The sequence below is a fragment of the Bos indicus genome, chromosome 15 (genome assembly GCF_029378745.1).
Source record: "Bos indicus isolate NIAB-ARS_2022 breed Sahiwal x Tharparkar chromosome 15, NIAB-ARS_B.indTharparkar_mat_pri_1.0, whole genome shotgun sequence".
NCBI classification, from domain to species: Eukaryota; Metazoa; Chordata; class Mammalia; order Artiodactyla; family Bovidae; genus Bos; species Bos indicus.
Genome location: NC_091774.1, coordinates 47,870,591 through 47,894,487, shown reverse-complemented (window position 1 = coordinate 47,894,487; position 23,897 = coordinate 47,870,591). Strand labels below are relative to the sequence as shown.

Below are 23,897 nucleotides of genomic sequence, written 5' to 3'. Positions count from 1 at the left end.
AAGACTTTGACTCTGGGAGGGATTGGGGGCAAGAGGAGAAGGGGACGCCAGAGGATGAGATGGCTGGATGGCATCACTGACTCGATGGACGTGAGTCTCAGTGAACTCCGGGAGTTGGTGATGGACAGGGAGGCCTGACGTGCTGCAATTCATGGGATCGCAAAGAGTCAGACACGACTGAGCGACTGATCTGATCTGATCTGATGTAATTTTAAGCCTGCCAAATTTTTGTCCCTGATTATTCTAACTTGGAATATCCAGACTTGTAGAGAGATTATGTTCACCTCATAATATATGTGTGCAATAAGTAAATTCTTACACAATTTAAATGGCTATAATCCAGTGGACATACCTGGAAGGACCATGTGGAAGAACCATGTGGAAGAAGGGAAATTATATGAGAAGTTGATAGAATCAGTGTTATTAAAACAGGGTCCATTATCTGGAAACTGATCAATGGGACAGAAGCAAGTACTAGTGCATGGTCTGGCAATATGACTGGGAACATACAGAAAGAGCTTATGGTATGAAAGTAAGAAAGACCAGGTCTTTGCTATGCTTGCACTATGCGTTCTTTTGATTCAGTAACAGACTCAAGTACCCTCAGCAAGATAAAACAACACATCTGGGTGTAAAAAGCTAATTTTCACCGAAATGTATTATTTATTGTGAAAAATATTCATTCTTCTTTTGTCTCTGACTAAAAACAATCTACTACTGTCTCTTGTGCAGGACATATTCATTAGAACCAAAAGTAACATGCTTTGCCATTGACCATCATGCATAGAGTCAACAGCTCCAGCCTGACACCTAAATATTTCATCCTCAATGGGATTCCTGGGCTAGAAGCTGCACACATTTGGATCTTGCCATTCTGCTTCATGTACATCACTGCTGTCGTGGGGAACTGTGGGCTCATATACATCATCAGCCATGAGGAAGCCCTGCATCTGCCCATGTACTACTTCCTAGTCTTACTGCCCCTTATAGATATTAGTGAGTACACTTCATTTGTTCCCAATATGTTGTGTATCTTTCAGCTCAGCCTCAAAGAGATTGATTTTAATGCCTGACTTGTGCAGATGTTTTTCATCCACATGCTGACAGGCATGGAGTCTGGTGTGCTCATGCTTATGGCTCTGGATCACTATGCGGCCATTTGCTACCCTCCCTGCTATTCTATCATCCTCACCAACACCACAATTACCAAGGCTGGCCTTGTCACCTTGACTTGAAGTGTGTTGATGGTGGTACTGTTCACTTTCCTGATCAAGCATCTTCCCTATTGCAAGGACAAACCTTGGTCAACACACCGTTGTGACCATATGTCTCTGGCCAAATTATCCTGTGGCAATATCAAGAATAATGCCACCTATGGTCTCATAACTGCCGTACTGAATGGAGGGTCTGATATCATCTGTATTTCCCTCTTTTACACCATGATTTTCCATGTTGTAAAAAATCTGTCCTCTGCAGGTATTTGTTATAGAGCCTTCAGCACCTGTACATCACACATATATGCTATTGTCATCACCTGTGTCCCAGCCTTCTTCAATGTCTTTACTCACCGCTTTGGGGGATGCAACATACCTCACCATGTACACATTTTATAGCCAGTCTCTACCTATTGCTGCCTCCCACCTTGAATCCAATTGTCTATGGAGTGAAGACCAAGCAGATCCATGAAAGGGTGATCAAATTGCTTTTTGGAGAGAAAGACATTTTGAGTGTGAGATAATCTATGATATAGAATTCTGTATTTAGTACAAAAATTAATAAAAGTATGTAAAAGAAGAGAATAAATGTAAAATTCATCAGCCATGAGGTCAGAAAAATTACCTGTCAGTATTCTGCTCAAAGATTTATGATAAAATCACAAAATTTCAACTCTGATACCTAAATTTTATAGAAAAAAATGACAGGAAATAATTATATTCCCACAGACTTTAACTTTATTTAGACTTTCTGGAATGGGCACAGAATGAAGCATATAAAGAAATAGAGAAATTAGTGATATTGATTAAGAGTATATTCTATGCATGTTTGCGTGTGCTCAGTCATGTCCAACTCTGTGACACCATGGACTGCAGCCTGCCAGTCTCCTTCATCCATGGAATTTTCCAGCCAAGAGTACTTCAGTGGGTTGCCATTCCCTCCTCCAGGGGATTTTCCTAGATCAAGAACTGAAGCCAAGACACTTGAGTCTTCTACATTGGCAGAAGGACTCTTGCATTGGTTGGCAGATTCTTTACCACTGGGCTACCTGGGGAGCCCCATATTCTTCTATAGCCTGCTAATATGAAGAACATATTTTAATATCATATTGGTGGTTTGGTCACTAAGTTGTGTCTGACTCTTGAGACCCCACGGACTGTAGCCTTCCAGGCTCCTCTATCCGTGGGATTCTCTAGGCAAGAATACTGGAGTGGGTTGCCATTTCCTTCTACAAGGGATTCCTGACACTAGAATTGAACTCAGGTCTCCTGCATTTCAGGCAGATTCTTTACTGACTGAGCTACGAGGGAAGCCCTATATCATATTATATACATAGTCAAATGATTATGAAATATGTTTACCACTTGACATATTTTTGCAAGATAACTTTCATGCTTTGAAGCAAAACCTGAATTTTAAAAACATATTATCAATACAAAAGTGCTTCTCTGTAATGCTACTTATAAGCTTATAATCAGTAAGGTTGTTCTCTCTTGAAATTGTGTTTTTGGATTTGGAAAATTTTACTCAAAGTATTCTCTTTTAAACCATACCAAAACATAGCACTTTTCCCTACTGTCAGTTTTAAACACATATATTTTATCATGTATTATAATAATGTTTTGGATAAGAAAGCTGTGGTACATATACACAATGGAGTATTACTCAGCCATTAAAAAGAATACATTTGAATCAGTTCTAATGAGGTGGATGAAACTGGAGCCTATTATACAGAGTGAAGTAAGCCAGAAGGAAAAACATAAATACAGTATTCTCACGCATATATATGGAATTTAGAAAGATGGTAACAATAACCCTGTGTACGAGACAGCAAAAGAGACACTGATGTATAGAACAGTCTTATGGACTCTGTGGGAGAGGGAGAGGGTGGGAAGATTTGGGAGAATGACATTGTAACATGTAAAATATCATGTAAGAAACGAGTTGCCAGTCCAGGTTCGATGCACGATACTGGATGCTTGGGGCTAGTGCACTGGGACGACCCAGAGGGATGGTATGGGGAGGGAGGAGGGAGGAGGGTTCAGGATGGGGAACACATGTATACCTGTGGTGGATTCATTTTGATATTTGGCAAAACTAATACAATTATGTAAAGTTTAAAAATAAAATAAAATTAAAAAAAAATAAAGTAATAGTTAATATAAAAATCATGGAATTTTAAATTTCCATGTGATTATGCATTTAAAAAAAATTACTTTGAGAGTTTATTTCACTCCAAACTAACACAGATGTATTAGCATTACTTTTAGCTTGCAAAGTGAAGTGGTGATTTGGGGGAACTGACTTTATATATGAGCTTCACTGGTTGCTCAGATGGTAAAGATTTTGTTTGCAGTATAGGAGACCCAGATATGATCCCTGGGTTGGGAAGATCTCCTGGAGGAGGGCATGGCAACCTGCTCCAGTATTCTTGCCTGGAGAATCCCCATGGACAGAGGCGCCTGGTGGCCTACAGTCCATGGGGTTGCAAAGTGTTGGGCATGGGCTGAGCAACTCAGCACAGCATAGCACTTTGCTTTTACTGTCTGTAGAATGTCTGTAACATGGACCTAGTATATTTGCTATTTGTGTTCTGAGAGTTTATGAAAAGTTTATGACGTAGACAGACACTATCCTCAAAAATTTATTTTGACTAAAAAATTTGCTAGTAAAATTGCTCATAATTATTGTTAGCTTTGTAGGAATATATAAGCACTAACTTTTTTTTTTTTCATTTTGGTATATACCTTTAGTTATTCTTACAATTTTTTTCTTTTAATTTAGGATATGTCATGGAATGTAAGGCATGCGTCTTGGCAAATACCTACCCTAAACGCTGAATGATTAGGACAACATCTTATGATTCCTTCAGGCTATCAGTCTTGGCCTAGTGAGAAAAAATATGCATAAGAAGCTTTTATTAAATAAAAATTAAATTAGATTCTGATTGATTATCTGAAAGAAATTATTGGTCTTCTTATTCAAGGTTAAGACCATATATTCTACTGTATCTTAACATTGTCATGATTTACATAACTAAGTCCTATAAATCAAGCATGAACTTTATTTTTATACTTTCTATTTAGAGACCCATTTCTTTCATAAAAAGAATCTTTGATTACTTTACCTTCTTTTCTGTTAGCTCTGTGGTAATAATTGGGTCCACAGCAGAAGTAAAAAAAATTGTTGTGCTGGGTTTTTGTGAAGTTGAAGGAATGAAAATTCCTGCATTTGTGTGCTCAAAATTTATCATTTCTTTTTGTAAATATGGTGACACTTCTGCTGGCTATAAGGGTGAGAAAGAAAAGTGACTACAAGTTCAAACACAAGGTCAAAATTGGGAAGAATATAAAGCAGTAGGATTAAGATGTAAAGCAAGGATTTTATTTGAGAGGTAAATACTTTATTAGTTTTCTAGACTAAAATCTATCCTTTAGAAAGAGTATGCATATATGCCAACAAACACGGATGTCTTTTAATACCTGACTTTAAATGAGTGTACCTGGGCTCCAAAATCACTGCAGATGGTGACTGCAGCCATGAAATTAAAAGATGCTTACTCCTTGGAAGGAAAGTTATGACCAACCTGGATAGCATATTCAAAAGCAGAGACATTACTTTGCCAACAAAGGTCCGTCTAGTCAAGGCTATGGTTTTTCCTGTGGTCATGTATGGATGTGAGAGTTGGACTGTGAAGAAAGCTGAGTGCCGAAGAACTGATGCTTTTGAACTGTGGTGTTGGAGAAGACTCTTGAGAGTCCCTTGGACTGCAAGGAGATCCAACCAGTCCATTCTGAAGGAGATCAGCCCTGGGATTTCTTTGGAAGGAATGATGCTAAAGCTGAAACACCAGTACTTTGGCCACCTCATGCGAAGAGTTGACTCATTGGAAAAGACTCTGATGCTGGGAGGGATTGGGGGCAGGAGGAGAAGGTGATGACAGAGGATGAGATGGCTGGATGGCATCACTGACTCGATGGACGTGAATCTAAGTGAACTCCGGGAGTTGGTGATGGACGGGGAGGCCAGACATGCTGCAATTCATGGGGTCTCAAAGAGTCGGACATGACTGAGCGACTGAACTGAACTGAACTGCTGGAGAGTATCTGGCATGTATTAGCTCCTCAGTAAATATTTGATGAACTGAGTGAATTGAATCTTGTGTGGCAAAAGATTACAGGGTGAAGGAGTAATAATTGTTGATGGAATAATAATAACAGTATCATTAAAATGCACAATAGTGGAAGGAGCTGTAGGCTGTCAGTTGCTGATTTCCAGGAACTATCAAAGTGTGGTAAGGAAACTTACCATTGCAGCAATTTCAGGAGCTGTGCCTAGGAAGGGATCAAAGACTGGTTGCTGCTGTTCTACTGGCATAACCTTAAAAGTTGCAAAGTTTAAAATGGTATAAATTAATAATCCTTAAAACATTTATCTTGCACCTAAGGCAGTTATACCCTTCTCAACTTCAATTAGTTTCTTAAAAACAAAAATCATAGTTTGGTTTTGAGAAAGAGAAAAGCAACTCCTGACACTGAGAAACTGGCCTAACACAATAGCTCTGCTGCAGTGTTTGCAGGAGCTGGCCTGACATTCTCTGCTGGACGCTGGTGTTCTCCTGTTGTACCTTAACAATCCTACAGAATACCAATATCAGGCAAGATCACTTTTGAACATGATGAAGTGCAATCAAGAAAATTGGTAAATCAAAAATTACTTGGTAATCTTGCCCACAGCAAGGTCCCTGTGCAAGGCATGAAAATATCAGGCATCCTTAGGTCCTGGATAATCTGAAGAATTTCTGTTTTTTTACTGATCATGGTCTTTGCCTCACTCCATCATTCTTACCTTTCAGGTAAGAATTGTTAAGTTACCCAGTCATAGAACTACCCCCAGTTCTTGAGATTCTTTGCCATCTGAGCCACCAGGGAAGCCCAGTTCTTGAGAACTCCCAATCAAAAGTAATGTGAACTCTCCCCCAAATCAACTGACACAAGACCAGACCCTGTGAGAAGTCATTCCAACCCTTCCTGTTAAGACCCTCCACAGTTCCTCATGGTGTGTGTCCTCCCCTGCTGCAGTGAGTGGATAAATCCAATTTTGTCCAACTAGTGGTGTGTTCCTGGTGGGTTTCTGACTAAAGGTCACTGGTAGATTTAATAGTTTATTTAGCGAGTAGTTTCAAAAGTTAGTTTTTCTTTTTTTAATGAAAAATACATTTACTTACAGGTTCTACTTGTTGTGGAATATATCCAAATTCAGTATAGAATGGCATCTGTTAGAATTTTAAAAAATGTGTTAGATCACTTATGGTTTTTGTCAAATGCAGTGATAAATTATTAAAATATATGTATATTAAAAAAAATAATGTTTTATATAAAATATGCAAACATTTATTTCAAAACTATAGCATAATTTTCCAGGCAAGAATACTGGAGTGAGGTGCCATTTTGTACTCACGGGGATCTTTCTGACCCAGGGATCAAACCCAAATCTCCTGAGTCTCCTAAATTGGCAGGTGGATTCTCTACCACTAGCACACTGTGGGAAGTCCCTCTCATTTGATAATTGAGGTTTATGAGAAATACAAACAGCCAGCTGGGTGACTCTCAGAATACTTAAATTTAAATACCATAATGTGAATAGGCATATGCTGTGGGAAGAGTGTGTGAGAGGCAACAGCCACAATAAACACAGAGCAGAAAACAAAAACCTGGAAAAATAAATGTAGTGAATAAAAACTTTGACACACTCAAGTAACAATTTCCAATTAATTTTATATCATCTTCCCCATTTCAAAGTCAAAGATGAGTTTCACAGAAAGAAATGAACAACAACATAATTGGTAAAACTAAGACTCACCACTGAATTAGAGCCAGGAGGCCAGAATCATTGACAAATTCTTAAACTGTTATGAAGCAGAGAGTGAAGGAAGAAAATTCTACTCTGCATTCATGGGAGGGGGTAGTTAGAGATGGAGGGGGAAGAACAGGAGAGGAGAGGTGAGGACAAGATAAAAGGTGGATGGAATTTCAAATTCCATCTCCTGTCTGGAGACCAAGTTGTGAGGCAGACCTCAGGGCAATGGTCCAATCTTTCCACATCAACCTCACACAATTTGATTAGATCTAGAACCAAGGAATTGGGTACAAGCAACTCCCACTCATATTTCAATTTATTTAAATCACATTTCCTGTTCATCTACGGAATATTATTACCAAGGGAAAGTTAGGGGAATGAAATTGCAAGATGATACCAAATGTAGTGAAAGTTATCTTGCTCCTACATACTCTTAAGAACACTTTAACCAATCACGTGTAACTTGTCACATGTGTAGATGTACAGAGATAAAGAAATTAGAATACTCTCCAGTGGATTCAACATTATATTGAACAAAACAATTCAGAAGGTGGTACAAAAATGCATGATCTATGCAAACAAGCAACTTTAACATATGTATGTTATCATATGTGAAATAGATGACCAGTCCACATTCAATGCATGAAACAGGGCACTCAAAGCTGGTGCAGGGGACAACCCAGAGGGATGGGATGGGGAGGGAGGTGGAAGGGGGGTTTGGGATGGGGGACACATGTATACCTGTGGCTGATTCATGTCAATGTATGGCAAAAACCATACATTGTAAAGTAATTAGCCTCCAACTAAATTAATTTAAAAAATGCAATGAAAAAAAAGAAAGCAACTTCAAGGCCTGGTTACCTCACCTTGCATGAGGATCCAGGCTAAGGAGAATGACCAGGAGAGGGCTGGCAAATAGAGTCTATAGCTTGGCCTAAAGACAAGGGAAATTTCCATTTCTGCTATCTACTGGTGATGGTGGATACTTTCACAACCTGGGTAGAGGCATTTCCCCATTGAAGTGAAATAGTAAAGGCTCTGCTCAAAGAAACAGTACTCAGATTTGGGTAAACTTCCCTGGTTCAATCCAGAATGATAACAGGAGTAAGCCTTTGTTGCCAAGGTGATACCAGAGTTATCTAAATAACTGGAAATAAAGTATACTTTACATGAATCATAGAGGCCTCAATCAGCTGGAAAGACAGAGATAATGAACCATACTTTAAAGAAGACCATAGCAAAAATCTGTCCAGAGACTAATTTAGCTTAGTATAAAGAGCTGCTAGCTGCACTACTTAGAATTAGAGTGGCTCCTAGAAACAAGTTCCAACTGAGTTCTTATGAAATTTCATATAAGAAACCCTTTTCGTATTCTGAGCACTTAAGGGTTCAAGCACCTGATCAGAGGGTAGGAAACTAGACACTGTGAGATACATACAAACCTGGAGGTGGTTCTGAATGCGCTTCATACATTTGCTAATAAGGAAAGCTCCCTGAATGCCCCTCTTCACTGCATTATACTAGGGACTGGATACCCCTAAAACTTGGAAAGAGACACATGTAGAGAATCATTTCCAGACCTGATAGGTGGAACCTTATCAGATTCTGCTAAAACCTCATTTTTCTTCCATATTAGCAGGAATTAAGCTGTGGATCCACCACACTTAAGTAAAGTCAGCTTCTGACCGGACTGCAGCTCCACAGGCTTCAACAAGTACTGGAGAAATGGCCATCACACTGGCTCAAAATTGATAGTCTTGTGAACCTGGACTAGGACTCAGACTAAAAAATTTTTAAGTATCTTAAATAACTAGTGTATTGATTACAGCTTTTCATAGTGACATCTGTGGTTGACTGGAGCATTTTTCTGACCTATCGGTATTCCCTTACTTGACTATGGGCCTATCTAATTTTCTTAGAAATGTTTGGTACCTGGCCAAATCTGTTAGATAACTTTGGAAGTTGCTATTAAAATGATGATGGCCTTTTCTCTCCATTTTCTGTCTTAACCCACTTGGTCTGCCACTTCCTAGAAGGAAAATATTGATATTTTAAATCAAACTGCCACAAAGCCTAGCCAGAGGGGAAAGTTGAAGTGAGTGATGGATTTAACATAGAATTCTCCTGACCTTCTATAGGCAGTATCTCCCTGCAGTGGTCCCAATAGTCAATTTTGATGCAGTGTTAGAGCTCAAGACTTCTTATAATCTTCTTCCTTGAAAATTCTCTTTCCAGTTTTAATTAACCAGGGAACTTCAGAATGTCTGGTCCCCTCTCTCAACTTATCTGAAATAATCTCCATTGAAGAAAAGGTGATTATCCGTCCCTTGCAATCCCCTGCATTTCACATGAAAAAATGTGTCACCTACCCCTAATGTACAACTGATCCATGTACAAAAAGTATAAATGTCAATAGGTAATACATGAAAGTCACACAGATTGGATATCATGTAAATGGAATATGGAAAATTTGGCTTCATAAGGCAATCTCTGTACTTTCTGACAATGAAGATATTAATGATACCACAATGGTAAGGAAAACTTGCGCCCCTGGCCAGTTATATTTTTGTCTGTGGTATAAGAAGAGACCCTTTGACATGAGGGTAGTTATACTATGGGCTGGAGAGCTGGCAACATGATCAGATCAGATCAGATCAGTCGCTCAGTCATGTCCACTCTTTGCAACCCCATGAATCACAGCATGCCAGGCCTCCCTGTCCATCACCAACTCCTGGAGTTCACTGAGACTCACATCCATCAAGTCAGTGATGCCATCCAGCCATCTCATCCTCTGGCGTCCCCTTCTCCTCTTGCCCCCAATTCCTCCCTGAATCAAAGTCTTTTCCAATGAGTCAACTCTTCGCATGAGGTGGCCAAAGTACTGGAGTTTCAGCTTTAGCATCATTCCTTCCAAAGAAATCCCAGGACTGATCTCCTTCAGAATGGACTGGTTGGATCTCCTTGCAGTCCAAGGGACTCTCAAGAGTCTTCTCCAACACCACAGTTCAAAAGCATCAATTCTTTGGCGCTCAGCCTTCTTCACAGTCTAACTTTCACATCCGTACATGACCACGGGAAAACCATAGCCTTGACTAGATGAACCTTTGCTGGCAAAGTAATGTCTCTGCTTTTGAATATGCTATCTAGGTTGGTCATAATTTTCCTTCCAAGGAGTAAGCGTCTTTTAATTTCATGGCTGCAGTCACCATCTGCAGTGATTTTGGAGCCCAGAAAAATAAATTGTGCCATTGTTTCCACTGTTTCCCCATCTATTTCCCATGAAGTGATGGGACCGGATGCCATGATCTTAGTTTTCTGGATGTTGAGCTTTAAGCCAACTTTTTCACTCTCCACTTTCACTTTCATCAAGAGGCTTTTGAGTTCCTCTTCACTTTCTGCCATAAGGATGGTGTCATCTGCATATCTGAGGTTATTGATATTTCTCCCAGCAATCTTGATTCCATCTTGTGTTTCTTCCAGTCCAGCATTTCTCATGATGTACTCTGCATAGAAGTTAAATAAGCAGGGTGACAATATACAGCCTTGACGTACTCCTTTTCCTATTTGGAAACAGTCTGTTGTTCCATGTACAGTTCTAACTGTTACTTCCTGACCTGCATACAAATTTCTCAAGAGGCAGGTCAGGTGGTCTGGTATTCCCATCTCTTTCAGAATTTTCCACAGTGTATTGTGATCCACACAGTCAAAGGCTTTGGCATAGTCAATAAAGCAGAAATAGATGTTTTTCTGGAACTTTCTTGCTTTGTCAATGATCCAGTGGATGTTGGCAATTTGATCTCTGGTTCCTCTGCCTTTTCTAAAACCAGCTTGAACTTCAGGAAGTTCACGGTTCACATATTGCTGAAGCCTGGCTTGGAGAATTTTGAGCATTACTTTACTAGCTTGTGAGATGAGTGCAGTTGTGTGGTAGTTTGAGCACTCTTTGGCATTGCCTTTCTTTGGGATTGGAATGAAAACTGACCTTTTCCAGTCCTGTGGCCACTGCTGAGTCTTCCAAATTTGCTGGCATATTGAGTGCAGCATTTTCACAGCATCATCTTTCAGGATTTGGAATAGCTCAACTGGAATTCCATCACCTTCACTAGCTTTGTTCGTAGTGATGCTTTCTAAGGCCCACTTGACTTCACATTCCAGGATGTCTGGCTCTAGGTCAGTGATCACACCATCATGTTTATCTGGGTTATGAAGATCTTTTTTGTATAGTTCTTCTGTGTATTCTTGCCATCTCTTCTTAATATCTTCTGCTTCTGTTAGGTCCATACCATTTCTGTCCTTTATCGAGCCCATCTTTGCATGAAATGTTCCTTTCGTATCTCTGATTTTCTTGAAGAGATCTCTAGTCTTTCCCATTCTGTTGTTTTCCTCTATTTCTTTGCATTGATCTCTGAAAAGGCTTTCTTATCTCTTCTTACTATTCTTTGGAACTCTTCATTCAGATGTTTATATCTTTCTTTTTCTCCTTTGATTTTCACTTCTCTTCTTTTCACAGTATTTGTAAGGCCTCCCCAGACAGCCATTTTGCTTTTTTGCATTTCTTTTCCATGGGGATGATCTTGATCCCTGTCTCCTGTACAATGTCACGAACCTCATGAAGGGTCCTGCTTATACTGAATATTTTCTAACTCTTTTTGTGTGTGTGTGTGTGCACAGCTCAGAAAGCTTTACATCTCTTCCTAGAAATAGAATACACCTTAAGAAGATGTTGGTAGGATAGTAGGACAAAGTATTCTTGGTATCCTCATCACAACTGCTAGAGTCCATGTCAATATATCAATAGATATGATAAGCAACCTGTCTATTACAATTGGACAGATTGCCCAAAAAACATCATGCCCCAACATGTATTTCTAGATTCTTTGGTTCTGGTGGTCTTTGATAACAGAATTTCCTTGGATTTCATTTTGACCAAACACAGAGGGATATGTGTACTCGCCACAGGCTGTACATATACAAATACCTCAGGAGAAGTTGAAAGCCTAATGAATAGATTATTTCAAAAGGCCACTTGGTTACAAAATCAATAAAAAGAGGACCCACTCCAAGATTTATTTTCCTGGTTGCTGTCTGGAACGGGAGGGTTTTCTCAGGAATTCTACAAAGATGCGTCTTGATCATCATCTTCATTATAATACATCTACTAATGTTCATATGATTGTCTAGGTGCATTGACAGGCAGTCACAAAGGAGTAATGTCTTCCTAATGCAAAATGTTGATGCCAAGCCTAGGACTTGAGAATTCTTTGAAATGAAACTCTATGATTATCACTTCTCTAATCCTGAAAAATTGATGCTGCCCCCATCCATCAGAAAGTAGCCAGAGCCATCGTCACCCCTGTTCCCTTCAGGATGGAGGAGTATCAAAGAAAAGAGGGAATTGAAACTGGGGCAGGACCCCAAGGGACCTTCTTGGTGACAAGACCCCTCTGTGTTCCCCTGCTTCTTGTTTATAGAAAAAGCTTTAGTCTCCTAGTCCTTCTCCAAATTCCAAAGAGAAAGCCCAAGGAATTAACATTAGAGAAGTAAGGGAATGTAGAGGCAAAGTACAAAGTAAAAGCAGTCAGACAAGAAAAGTAATAATAACTTAAACAATGTCAGCCATAAAGAACTCCCAGTTCCTTTTGGAAGATATAGGTAAAGGGCTCATGTGCATTCCTCAGTTGTTTTGCAAAAACCAGAGCCCCACCAATGGAGACTGCTCACCACAATCACACAGACACCAGACTGGTTGTAGTCAGAAGACTGTTGATGTTGATTCCTGAAACTTCACCTTGATATATCCTCACCAACAATTAGAGATTTGTGCAAAACTGATCACACATCTTATGATTCTATTCTTCTCACTGTCTTTGAAAACCCTTCCTTAAAAGACACGAGGGGTTTGGATCTTTTGAGCATGCACTCATGTGTGTGTGCTAAGTTGTTACAGTAGTATCTGACTCTTTGTGACCCTATGGACTACAACCCGCCAGGCTCTTATGTCCATGAGACTCTCCAGGCAAAACTACTAGAGTGGATTGCCATGCCCTCCTCCAGGGGATCTTCCAGACCTAGGGACTGAATCTGTGTCTCTTACATCTCCAACATTGACAGGCAGGTTCTTTACCATCTTCCTCTTTTCCTTGCTTGGTGCCCTGCGATAAATGCTATACTTCCCCTCCCCACAAGTTGGTGTCAGTAGATTGATTTGCTGTGCATCTGGCAAGTGGATTCCAGTTCAGTTTAGTAACAAGACTACCTTTGAAAATGGTTGCAAACTATGACAGAAGATGTGTTCATATTTTAGTACTGAAAGTTCCCAGCAAGCAATAAAATCAAAGCTAACACCTCTACTGGGATGGATAAGGAGAAGCATAGAATAATCCAAATATTAGAAAAACAACTGACCAAAAAACACTTGAAAAGAATGTTCATAGGCCCTACTAACAAAGTTGATTTTAAGTCTAGCTAAAATATCAAAATATCAAGCTAAATAACAAATTCAGTTGGGGAAAAGAGAGCAGGCATATAATAGTTAGTACTTTAGAGGGATAGCATACTAATAGTGTATGGGAGTGAAAATCCCATATGAAGATGATTTTTTTACAAAGATGAATTTTTCCAACTTTTATCAACATAATTGAATTGTCTATGCCTCTTTTTCCACAAACTTCAAATCTATTTCTAATAATTCTAAGAGGGGAAAATCAATAGTACAAACAGATTAGGATATCCATAAAATAATTCTCTTTGATAACAAAAATTAGAAACAATTTAAATATTCAAGAGTAATAAAATGTTTAATTTTGCTTCAACTATTGAATGGAAAGTTTAGCTCTAAACTTTCAATTGCAAGGCATATAGAATGACATGAGAAATGTACATTATATTAAATAGGGGAAAATGTGCAAATTTCATACAGTATGAAGTTTATATGAAAGAGAATATTATACATAGTAATCCAAAATTATTGGACAAGTAGATAAAGAATTTTTAAATGGTTATTGCTTCATTAGAATAACAAGTGATTTTCCAAGTTTTTATTATGCTTTTCTATAGTTTCTTTTTAGATTTTTTTCTACATTAAAAAAATGTATTTATTTTGCAATAAGAGAAGAAACTTTTAAATGATATTTGTCTCCACCAGTCTTGGTGGTCATATTTCTCACTTGGGAATACAACATTAAACTTTAATATGTTTTTGCTTTTGTTGTTCCTTTTTCTATTCAAAAGTTTCTAAATGCCTATCTAGTACCATAAGCCCAAAGTTCCTTCTCTTTCAAACAGATTCTTCTGAGACATCTAATTGTGGAGAGTCAATCACCTGGGATACCTTGCTGAAGATTCTCCAGGGAAACTAAAATTCCTTTTTTAGTTGTTTTTTTTTTTTTTTAATCAAAACTAGGATTTATTTTACCAAAAGAAAATGTCCAGGAGTCACACAGGTGGGCCCACGAGAAGCCCTCGTGGCAAAGGCCTGGATAGGCCATGCACAGCTGTCCACAGTGGGGAGGGCAGCCCTGGGCCCAAGGCCACACCTGAGGAAGAGCCAGAGGAGGTGTCCCACACTGACCCTGAGGAAGGGCCATGACACGAAGCCCTGCTCGCTGCCAATGGGACACCTCGGGTGCCGGTGCCCCGGGTTGACAGCTCCCCTCTCACACGTACTCCCCACAGTCGGAGATGATCACCTTCTGCTTGGGCTTCCCGTCCTTGCTGCCCTGGGCCTCAATCTGCCGCAAGACGTCCAGGCCATCCGTGATCTCCCCAAACACTACATGCTTGCCGTCCAGCCAATCCGTCTTGTCACACATCAGGAGGAACTGGGAGCCGTTGGTGTTTGGGCCGGAGTTGGCCATGGACAGCAGGCCTGGTCCCGTGTGTTTGAGGATAAAGTTTTCATCGTCAAACTTCTTCCCGTAGATGGACTTGCCCCCGGTGCCATTGTGGTTGGTGAAATCACCGCCCTGGCACATGAACTGGGGGATGATGCGGTGGAAACTGCTGCCCTTGAAGCCAAAGCTTCAATGTAAGTAAGAAGATGCCAGCCCAGATTTTGAAAAACTCCTAAGGATTCTCAGCCATGAATAAGAACTTGTTTGTGCCTAACACTGAGGTAAGTTTGGGTAATTTTTTAAAATAGCCATTTGAAAAAGATAGAGATATTCCTGGATAATAATACAATGGCTAAGAATATAGGCATAATTACCAAAAGACAACATTAGCAAAAAGCAATGTATTTCTCCTTCCCTTTCACTTCTTAAGAGACAATGGTTTTTTGTCTTTATGGGTGGCTAGACTTAACCTCATTTCCACTTTATTCATTTCCTCATGGTGTATACATAAAAGATGGTGGACACTGGAGATTTTTATCTTTAAATGTTTCTAATCCAGGTCCATGAAATGATAGTTTCTCCAGGTGGTGAAATTTCAGGAGAGGTTTGGGAGAGCCTTTTTTATTAGAAGAGATGGTTCACACAAGATGAAGTCAGCTTAGGAAGCAGAAACCATGAGCCTCTGAAACTTGTATTCCTTTGTATTTCTTCTTTCTGTGGTGGTTTCTATGTAGTCTGGTCAGTAGAAGTAGACATAATGGTAATTTTTTGAATATTTAGGTGAAAAGAATCTGTATCTTGTGGCTTCACTGCCATGTAATACATGCCATCGCACTACAAGTATCTACTTGAGTCTGCTGAATGATGGGTGTATTTGACACTGACTTTGCTGCATGAGAACTCAGGTTTATGGCACAGCTTAAGCATCATTTTATTTTTTTTAATAAAAGAACAATTTTAACCATTTGGAACCTTCATTTTACTCAGATATCCCTGAATCTATAAATTTCTTCAAATATCTTTCAGTCATTTATACTGCCCTACAAGAAATAACAATCCAAAGATATGGTATTGTCTATTGTACTGATTACCTGTACAGTTATAATGAAATATTGTTTAAATTACAGCAGACAATACCATATCTTTGGATTGTTATTTCTTGTAGGGCAGTAGAAATGACTGAAACTTTTTCATGATTTAGAAATATAAAAGAACAGTCTTATGGACTCTGTGGGAGAGGGAGAGGGTGGGAAGATTTGGGAGAATGGCATTGAAACATGTAAAATATCATGTATGAAATGAGATGCCAGTCCAGGTTCGATGCATGATACTGGATTCTTGGGGCTAGTGCACTGGGATGACCCAGAGGGATGGTATGGGGAGGGAGGAGGGAGGAGGGTTCAGAATGGGGAACACATGTATACCTGTGGCAGATTCATTTTGATATTTGGCAAAACTAATACAATTATGTAAAATTTAAAAATTAAATTAAATTAAAAAAAAAAAGAAATGTAAATACTGGTTTTTTTTTTCCTTCTCAAGAACAACTGAATTTTCACAACATGGAAAAGCATGATATTGGCATCAGAGATTGAATGCCAATCATATTAAATCCTTACTACTTCAAAAATTTTATTGAGTTTCTACAGTATGTTATCATTAGCAAGATATCCAGAACAATTTTGCAATAACTTGCTTTCCTCATAATCTTCAAGGCAAGAGCTGTAAGAGACAGAGACAGTAAGGATAGTAGAAAGTATCCTTTCTAACTTTCTAAGCAGAAAGTTTGCTGCTGCACATTAAACAAAGTAAGACTCTACTATTTATTTTTAGATAACATAGTTCAAAGATTCTTTTGCTAGAGCTGGGGAAATAAAAAACCATCCTGATTATCCTAACAAGATGATGTTCATGGCTTTCATTGTTATCGTTCTACAAACCATTCTTATATTTGGTCTCTAACCCCACCTCTATCTCCTATACAGAGAGCAATTGTGGACAAAGAATATAAAATGCCCCCCACTTGTCAGGCATTATGTCTGGAGCCAATATCTCCAGCATGACACCAGGATTCTTTATCCTGAATGGTGTTCCTGGGCTGGAAACCGCACACATCTGGATCTCCCTGCCATTCTGCTTCATGTACATCATTGCTGTTGTGGGCAACTGTGGACTCATCTACCTCATCGGCCATGAGGAGGCCCTGCATCACCCCATGTACTACTTTCTGGCCCTGCTCTCCTTCACAGATGTCACCCTGTGCACCACCACGGTACCCAACATGCTGTGCATATTCTGGTTCAACCTGAAGGAGATTGACTTCAATGGCTGCCTGGCTCAGATGTTTTTTGTCCACACATTGACTGGGATGGAGTCTGGGGTGCTCATGCTCATGGCGCTGGACCGCTCTGTGGCCATCTGCTACCCCTTACGCTATGCCACCATCCTCACCAGTGCTGTCATTGCCAAGGCTGGTCTTGCCACTCTGCTGAGGGGTGTGATGCTCATCTTTCCATTCACTTTCCTTACCAAGCGCCTGCCCTATTGTCGAGGCAACTTCATTCCCCACACGTACTGTGACCACATGTCTGTGGCCAAGGTGTCCTGTGGCAATTTCAGGGTCAATGCTATTTATGGTCTGATGGTTGCTCTCCTCATCGGCGTGTTTGACATGTGCTGTATTGCAGTGTCTTACACTATGATCTTGCGAGCTGTGGTGAGCCTGTCATCCACAGATGCTCATCACAAAGCCTTCAGCACCTGTACATCACATATCTGTGCTATAGTGATCACCTATGTCCCAGCTCTTTTCACTTTTTTCACCCACCGTTTTGGAGGACACAGTGTCCCTCACCACATACACATCATTGTGGCTAACCTTTATCTGCTCCTGCCTCCTACAATGAACCCAATTGTTTATGGTATCAAGACCAAACTGATTCATGAGGGTGTGATCAAATTTTTACTTGGAGAGAAGGTCGTTTTTACCCAAGACACATAAATCTTAAAATAGATACATTGCTTGGGGTGGGTGATGGGGGGGGGGGGAGAGCGTAAAATAGAATGAAGAAGAAATTTGTAAAAGATGTGAGCAAATTTGTAAAAGAAGCAAGAAATTTGTAAAAGCTGTGAAACATTTGTAAAAAAACTAGTATTAAAAATTAAGTCCTCCAGTAGATAGATTCTTTGAAACCTTTTCAAGTATACATTATGAATTTTTTTTTCTATGTAGAGTTCTACCAAAAAAGAAAATGCAGTATAAAGAAGTAACATATTCATTTCTTATAGATTTTATATTTTAAATAAGGGTTAATAGACTCATGACATGTGAACAGATAGGTAAGAAAATGAAAATCACAGGCCTAATGTCAATGCAAGCATTGTGTGTAAAAACAAGAAGCTGTGGTGATATGTATCAAGCACATCCTCTCCATAAAGGACAGATTCTACTCAAATCAAGCACATTATTGCTATGGGGTTATGTGGGCCAAGTATTAAATACTTTCCAGTATTTTTTTCAGATGTTTTGTGAAATCTCCCAATTTTAACTATCAACTAAATATTTTAAAATATTTTTCATTTTATAGATATCTAAGTTTTCTGTTTTTTTTTTTTTCATTTCATCAGTTTGGGACCCTCCATTTAAAATACACCTAAAAATATAATTGTGATATTATCAGTCAAGCAAGCAAAGGCACTTGTTTAATTTCTAGTATTTGTTATAATTCATTCACTCATTCATTTTTTTTCTAGATACTTATTAAAGTCATATTGTGGGTCACACCTTGGGTTTAATGAAAGAAAGGAAGAACTGATTCTGATGTAATCCCTGGCAACAATGTGCTCAGAAGCTAGATTTTAGCCAGAGATTGTGAGAGGAAACAAATGTGAAACAGAAGACATGATAAAAAGTGAATTCAATATGGAGAGAGCAAAAAATCAGTGCAGAAGAGTTGGGGAACACATTAATTTTGGATTTGAAGAGTTCCAAAGTATAAATTTTGTGTCTTAATTTCTAATTACAAGACTTTGACAGACTTTAATCTCTCTAAATCTCAGCTTCCATGCTTTTTATCAAATGATGGTAGTGGCTTAAACAGCAGAGAAAATTTTATGTAGAATTTTTCTTTTCCTGCCATAAAAATAATTTTATTTCATTATTTCAAGAATTAGGTGATCAATTATTTCATCCATTGATGCCATCATGGTTGCTTTCCTGTCCTGAATCCATCATGTCCCTCAATTCCAGGTCTTAATAGTCTAGTTATTTCTTTACTCTTATATAGGCTATATTGACAGGATGTCTAGAAGGACTGACAGTCAATTTCAAGTTGTCCAGTAGGACTTATGCCAATTTTACCTTGCAAGTACATTGTTCATGCTCATTAATTTATAAACAACTACAGATGTGACCAGTAGTTCAACTTTTTTAGATATTATCTTACACAAGTAATCCAAATTGCCAATAAGAGTAACAATGCCATTAGTAAAGATTTAAGCCAGATTCTCCTTAACCAAACTATTTTCGTCGTATTTTGCCTAAACTGAGAAAAGGATCGTTCAGAGTAGAAATTTCACTCTTTTTATGTATCATAAGATTGTTTATATTAGAAGAGTCATCAGCTTTAAAAACACAACATTTAGTACATATAGCATAAGTCCCACCCTTGCGAAGCTGAAGGACATGGTATTCTGTAGGGCCACTTTTGTCATCATGGAGGCTTCAAATTTACCAAGTTAATGGCTTGATTACTATCATTCAAAGCTTGCTGAGTAAATTTTTTTAAAGCCTCTATGTGATTAATGACAACCTTCATTCCAGGTAAAGAAACAAACATTGCAGCCCAATGACCTTACCACTAGAAAACGTATTGGCCCCAGTGTGCTACATTAAAAGCAGATTGTCAGGGTCACTTTCAACACTACCCATAGGCAAACCTGAGTGAGTGAGTGAAAGTCACTCTGTCATGTCTGACTCATTGTGACCTCATGGACTTGTCCTTGGAATTCCCCAGGCCAGAATACTGGAAGGTAGCCTTTCCCTTCTCCAGGGGATCTTCCCAATCCAAGGATTGAATCCAGGTCTCCTGCATTGCAAGCAGGTTCTTTACCAGCTGAGCCACAATGGAAGCCCAAGAATATTGGAATGGGTAGCCTATCCTTTCTCTAGTGGAGATGGGAATCAAACCAGGGTCTCCTGCATAGCAGGCAGATTCTGTACCAACTGAGCCATCAGGGAAGCCCTATCTGACAAACCTGAGTCCAAGGGAAACCAACTGTGCATCTCCCTACCAGCCTGGAGTGAGCCAAGACCATAGTTTGTTCCATAAATCCACTGGGTCCTATTAAAAGCTACCCAGTATTTTCCTGGTCATCTCAATCAGTTCCAAAACAATTACTGAATATGAAAGGTAATGATATATCCATTGTTCATAAGGCACACAGCTCAATTTCCTAGTGTTATTAGGTTGATTATCCTTAAAATGATTTAACTATTCCCAACATGAGGACCTTTAAACTTAAATGACCATAGCTTGTTGTTAGCCATGTAAATTCATTCCATAATTGAGGAAGTGGCCCTTCTAATAACAGGGAAGTTATATTCTTTGACTATAATTTAACTCTTTGCTCTAATGGAGTCTGTGTAACTTTAAAGAAAGCTCCCATTTATGGCCATGGTCAGAGCAACTGTGATTGATCAACAACACAAAAGGGTCTTATCTAGTAATATCAATAGTGATCAGAACAGAGCTATAACTTCCTTCTGTTAAACTTCCTAAAGGGCTATCCAACTAGAACAATGATGAGGACAGATCAACCTAGGTAACCTAGGAGTACTAGAAATTGACCACTAAACTAAAGTTGAACTGGTTTTTGATACTTGAATATGATTGATCCCAAGAGAGAAGTACATTTATTTATAAACAAAAGTGTGAACAATCATCAAGGTAATCATATACAGACCTGGTCCAGCATTTTGGGTCAGCTGTCTACTTCAGATGTTCTCTTGTTGTCTATGAATTGCAATCCATTCAGGAGAGGAGTCCTGACACGATTCCTTTCAATGTGGCTGCTAAAAGTCTTTTATATGATATCTTTTCCAATGTGCATAATCTCTGGGTTTCAGATCATGGGGCATTAAATCTTCATCTAAAGGTAGATTACTCTGGTAAACTGGTAAGGCTGCTGGGAAACTCGGTAAGCAAGATACCAGGTGGTTTTTCCAAGAGTTTTCACAGGTCCATACATTTAGTTTTTTAAAGCAGTTTGATTATATCTGATTTTATGGGTATTCACAAATATAATATTCCTTTCAACACCATAGTAATATAACCAATGTTTCCAGTTATATCTGTTATGAGGAGAGACCCTTACTGAACTTATGTAAGTACCTATATTACTAAAAATAAAAATGCTCACTAAGAGTTTCCAAATTCTGGCTGAATTAGGTAGATAGAAAAAGTAAATATTTCAATTCTACTTATAAAAGTACAATTTACTAAATTTCTGTAAGTCGTAATTAGTTTAAGGGGAAAGATTTCCTAATATACAGAAAGCAAAAATTAATTCAGTAATACTTTAGGCAAAAGACATAAAACTTATGACCTTCTTCATTAGTTCAACTATGTAATTAATCCTTGATCTTAATCTTTTGTCCACAGTTTTTTTATAAAGTCATCAGTTTCCATTAGAATTCTTTAATATCTTACCCAATTCAGTGTTATGACCTGAAATTTATCAGAAATGTGTCATTGTCTAAAAGTCCTTTGTATGAATCTTCTTGAAAATGAAGCATTTTTCAAAATCATTGGAGACAAAAATAATTGTCAATATATGACAAAGACTCACAGGTCATGGTTAAGGATCTGATTACAATGCAAGTGAGAAAGAAATTCAGTTATTTTTGTGACATATAATACTTTACAATAATAACTAGAATTATGAAAGATAATATCCTAGGACATACACAAATTTTAGAAATTTAATATCATATAATTTCTAGAACATTTAGATTATGACATTTAATTGTATAATATAACCCAATGAAGTATAGCACCACTCATTTAACAGTGTTTCCATGCAACTTAACGTACCAAGTAACCCTAATTAATTTAATATCTCTTTACGTGTTTGAGAACCCCTCCAAAGCATTCCAAAGTTAATTAGATATCAAAAGAAATTAATTAAAATCAGACCTTTGAAAAGTTTGTAAGAAGTATACAAAACAGTCTTCAAGAGATTTTTTTTTTTTTTTCAATTTCTTTTTTTTTTTTTTTCTCTAATTTTATTTTATTTTTTAAACTTTACATAATTGTATTAGTTTTGCCAAATATCAAAATGAATCCGCCACAGGTATACATGTGCTCCCCATCACGAACCCTCCTCCCTCCTCCCTCCCCATACCATCCCTCTGGGCCGTCCCAGTGCACCAGCCCCCAGCATCCAGCATCATGCATCGAACCTGGACTGGCAACTCGTTTCCTACATGATATTTTACATGTTTCATTGCCATTCTCCCAAATCTTCCCACCCTCTCCCTCTCCCACAGAGTCCATAAGACTGTTCTATACATCAGTGTCTCTTTTGCTGTCTCGTACACCCGGTTATTGTTCAAGAGATTTTAAAACACTTGGTCAAGAAGGATCATAGGCTATTGTGAAACAGCACTTATTCACTTAATCAAAATGACAATAACAATTTTAAAGGCAAATGCAGAAAGTTACAACAGATTACTTAAAGGTAAAGAAATTTGCAAAGAAAATTCACTGGTCATAGCAAACACCCTCTTCCAACAACACAAGAGAAGACTCTACACATGGACATCACCAGATGGTCAACACCGAAATCAGATTGATTATATTCTTTGCAGCCAAAAATGGAGAAGCTGTATACAGTCAGCAAAAACAAGACCAGAAGCTGACTGTGGCTCAGATAATGAATTCCTTATTGCCAAATTCAGACTTAAATTGAAGAAAGTAGGGAAAAACACTAGACCATTCAGGTATAACCTAAATAAAATCGCTTATGATTATACAGTAAAAGTGAGAAATAGATTTAAGGGCCTAGATCTGATAGATAGCGTGCCTGATGAACTATGGAATGAGCCATCCATCCATCTCCTCCTCTGTTGTCCCCTTCTCCTCCTGCCCCCAATCCCTCCCAGCATCAGAGTCTTTTCCAATGAGTCAACTCTTCGCATGAGGTGGCCAAAGTACTGGAGTTTCAGCTTTAGCATCATTCCTTCCAAAGAAAGCCCAGGGCTGATCTCCTTCAGAATGGACTGGTTGGATCTCCTTGCAGTCCAAGGGACTCTCAAGAATCTTCTCCAACACCACAGTTCCAAAGCATCAATTATTTGGTGCTCAGCCTTCTTCACAGTCCAACTCTCACATCCATACATGACCACAGGAAAAACCATAGCCTTGACTAGACAGACCTTAGTTGGCAAAGGAATGTCTCTGCTTTTGAATATGCTATCTAGGTTGGTCATAACTTTCCTTCCAAGGAGTAAGCGTCTTTTAATTTCATGGATGCAGTCACCATCTGCAGTGATTTTGGAGCCCAGAAAAATAAAGTCTGACACCGTTTCCACTGGTTCCCCATCTATTTCCCATGATGGGACCAGATGCCATGATCTTCGTTTTCTGAATGTTGAGCTTTAAGCCAACTTTTTCACTCTCCACTTTCACTTTCATCAAGAGGCTTTTTAGTTCCTCTTCACTTTCTGCCATAAGGGTGGTGTCATTTGCATATCTGAGGTTCTTGATATTTCTCCCGGCAGTCTTGATTCCAGCTTGTGCTTCTTCCAGCCCAGCATTTCTTATGATGTACTCTGCCTATAAGTTAAATAAGCAGGGTGACAATGTACAGCCTTGACGTACTCCTTTTCCTATTTGGAACCAGTCTTCACTGAATACCAATTGAAGCATGTGGAAAGATAATTCATTATCATTAGGCTATGCAAACTCTTTGCTAATTATTTAATGGCTT

At 38.7% G+C, this 23,897-nt stretch overlaps 2 protein-coding genes and 1 pseudogene across 2 annotated transcripts; 2 read left to right on the top strand and 1 right to left on the bottom strand.

The window, feature by feature from the left end:
* Positions 1–779: 779 nt before the first annotated feature.
* On the top strand, positions 780–1,738 carry LOC109569306 (olfactory receptor 52N2-like; annotated as a pseudogene).
* A 12,721-nt stretch (positions 1,739–14,459) lies between these two features.
* On the bottom strand, positions 14,460–15,088 carry LOC109569195 (peptidyl-prolyl cis-trans isomerase E). The gene has a single exon (XM_019974508.2). The coding sequence runs from the start codon at positions 15,045–15,047 to the stop codon at positions 14,730–14,732; it is 318 nt and encodes a 105-aa protein (XP_019830067.2). The 5' UTR covers positions 15,048–15,088; the 3' UTR covers positions 14,460–14,729.
* Positions 15,089–16,941: 1,853 nt separating this feature from the next.
* On the top strand, positions 16,942–17,907 carry LOC109568873 (olfactory receptor 52N2). Its single transcript, XM_019974243.2, has one exon. The coding sequence runs from the start codon at positions 16,942–16,944 to the stop codon at positions 17,905–17,907; it is 966 nt and encodes a 321-aa protein (XP_019829802.2).
* Positions 17,908–23,897: the final 5,990 nt, after the last annotated feature.

Coding starts and splice junctions, on each gene's coding strand:
- LOC109568873 (XM_019974243.2), top strand. CDS start 16,942: ATGTCTGGAGCCAATATCTCCAGCATGACACCAGGATTCTTTATCCTG.
- LOC109569195 (XM_019974508.2), bottom strand. CDS start 15,047: ATGTGCCAGGGCGGTGATTTCACCAACCACAATGGCACCGGGGGCAAG.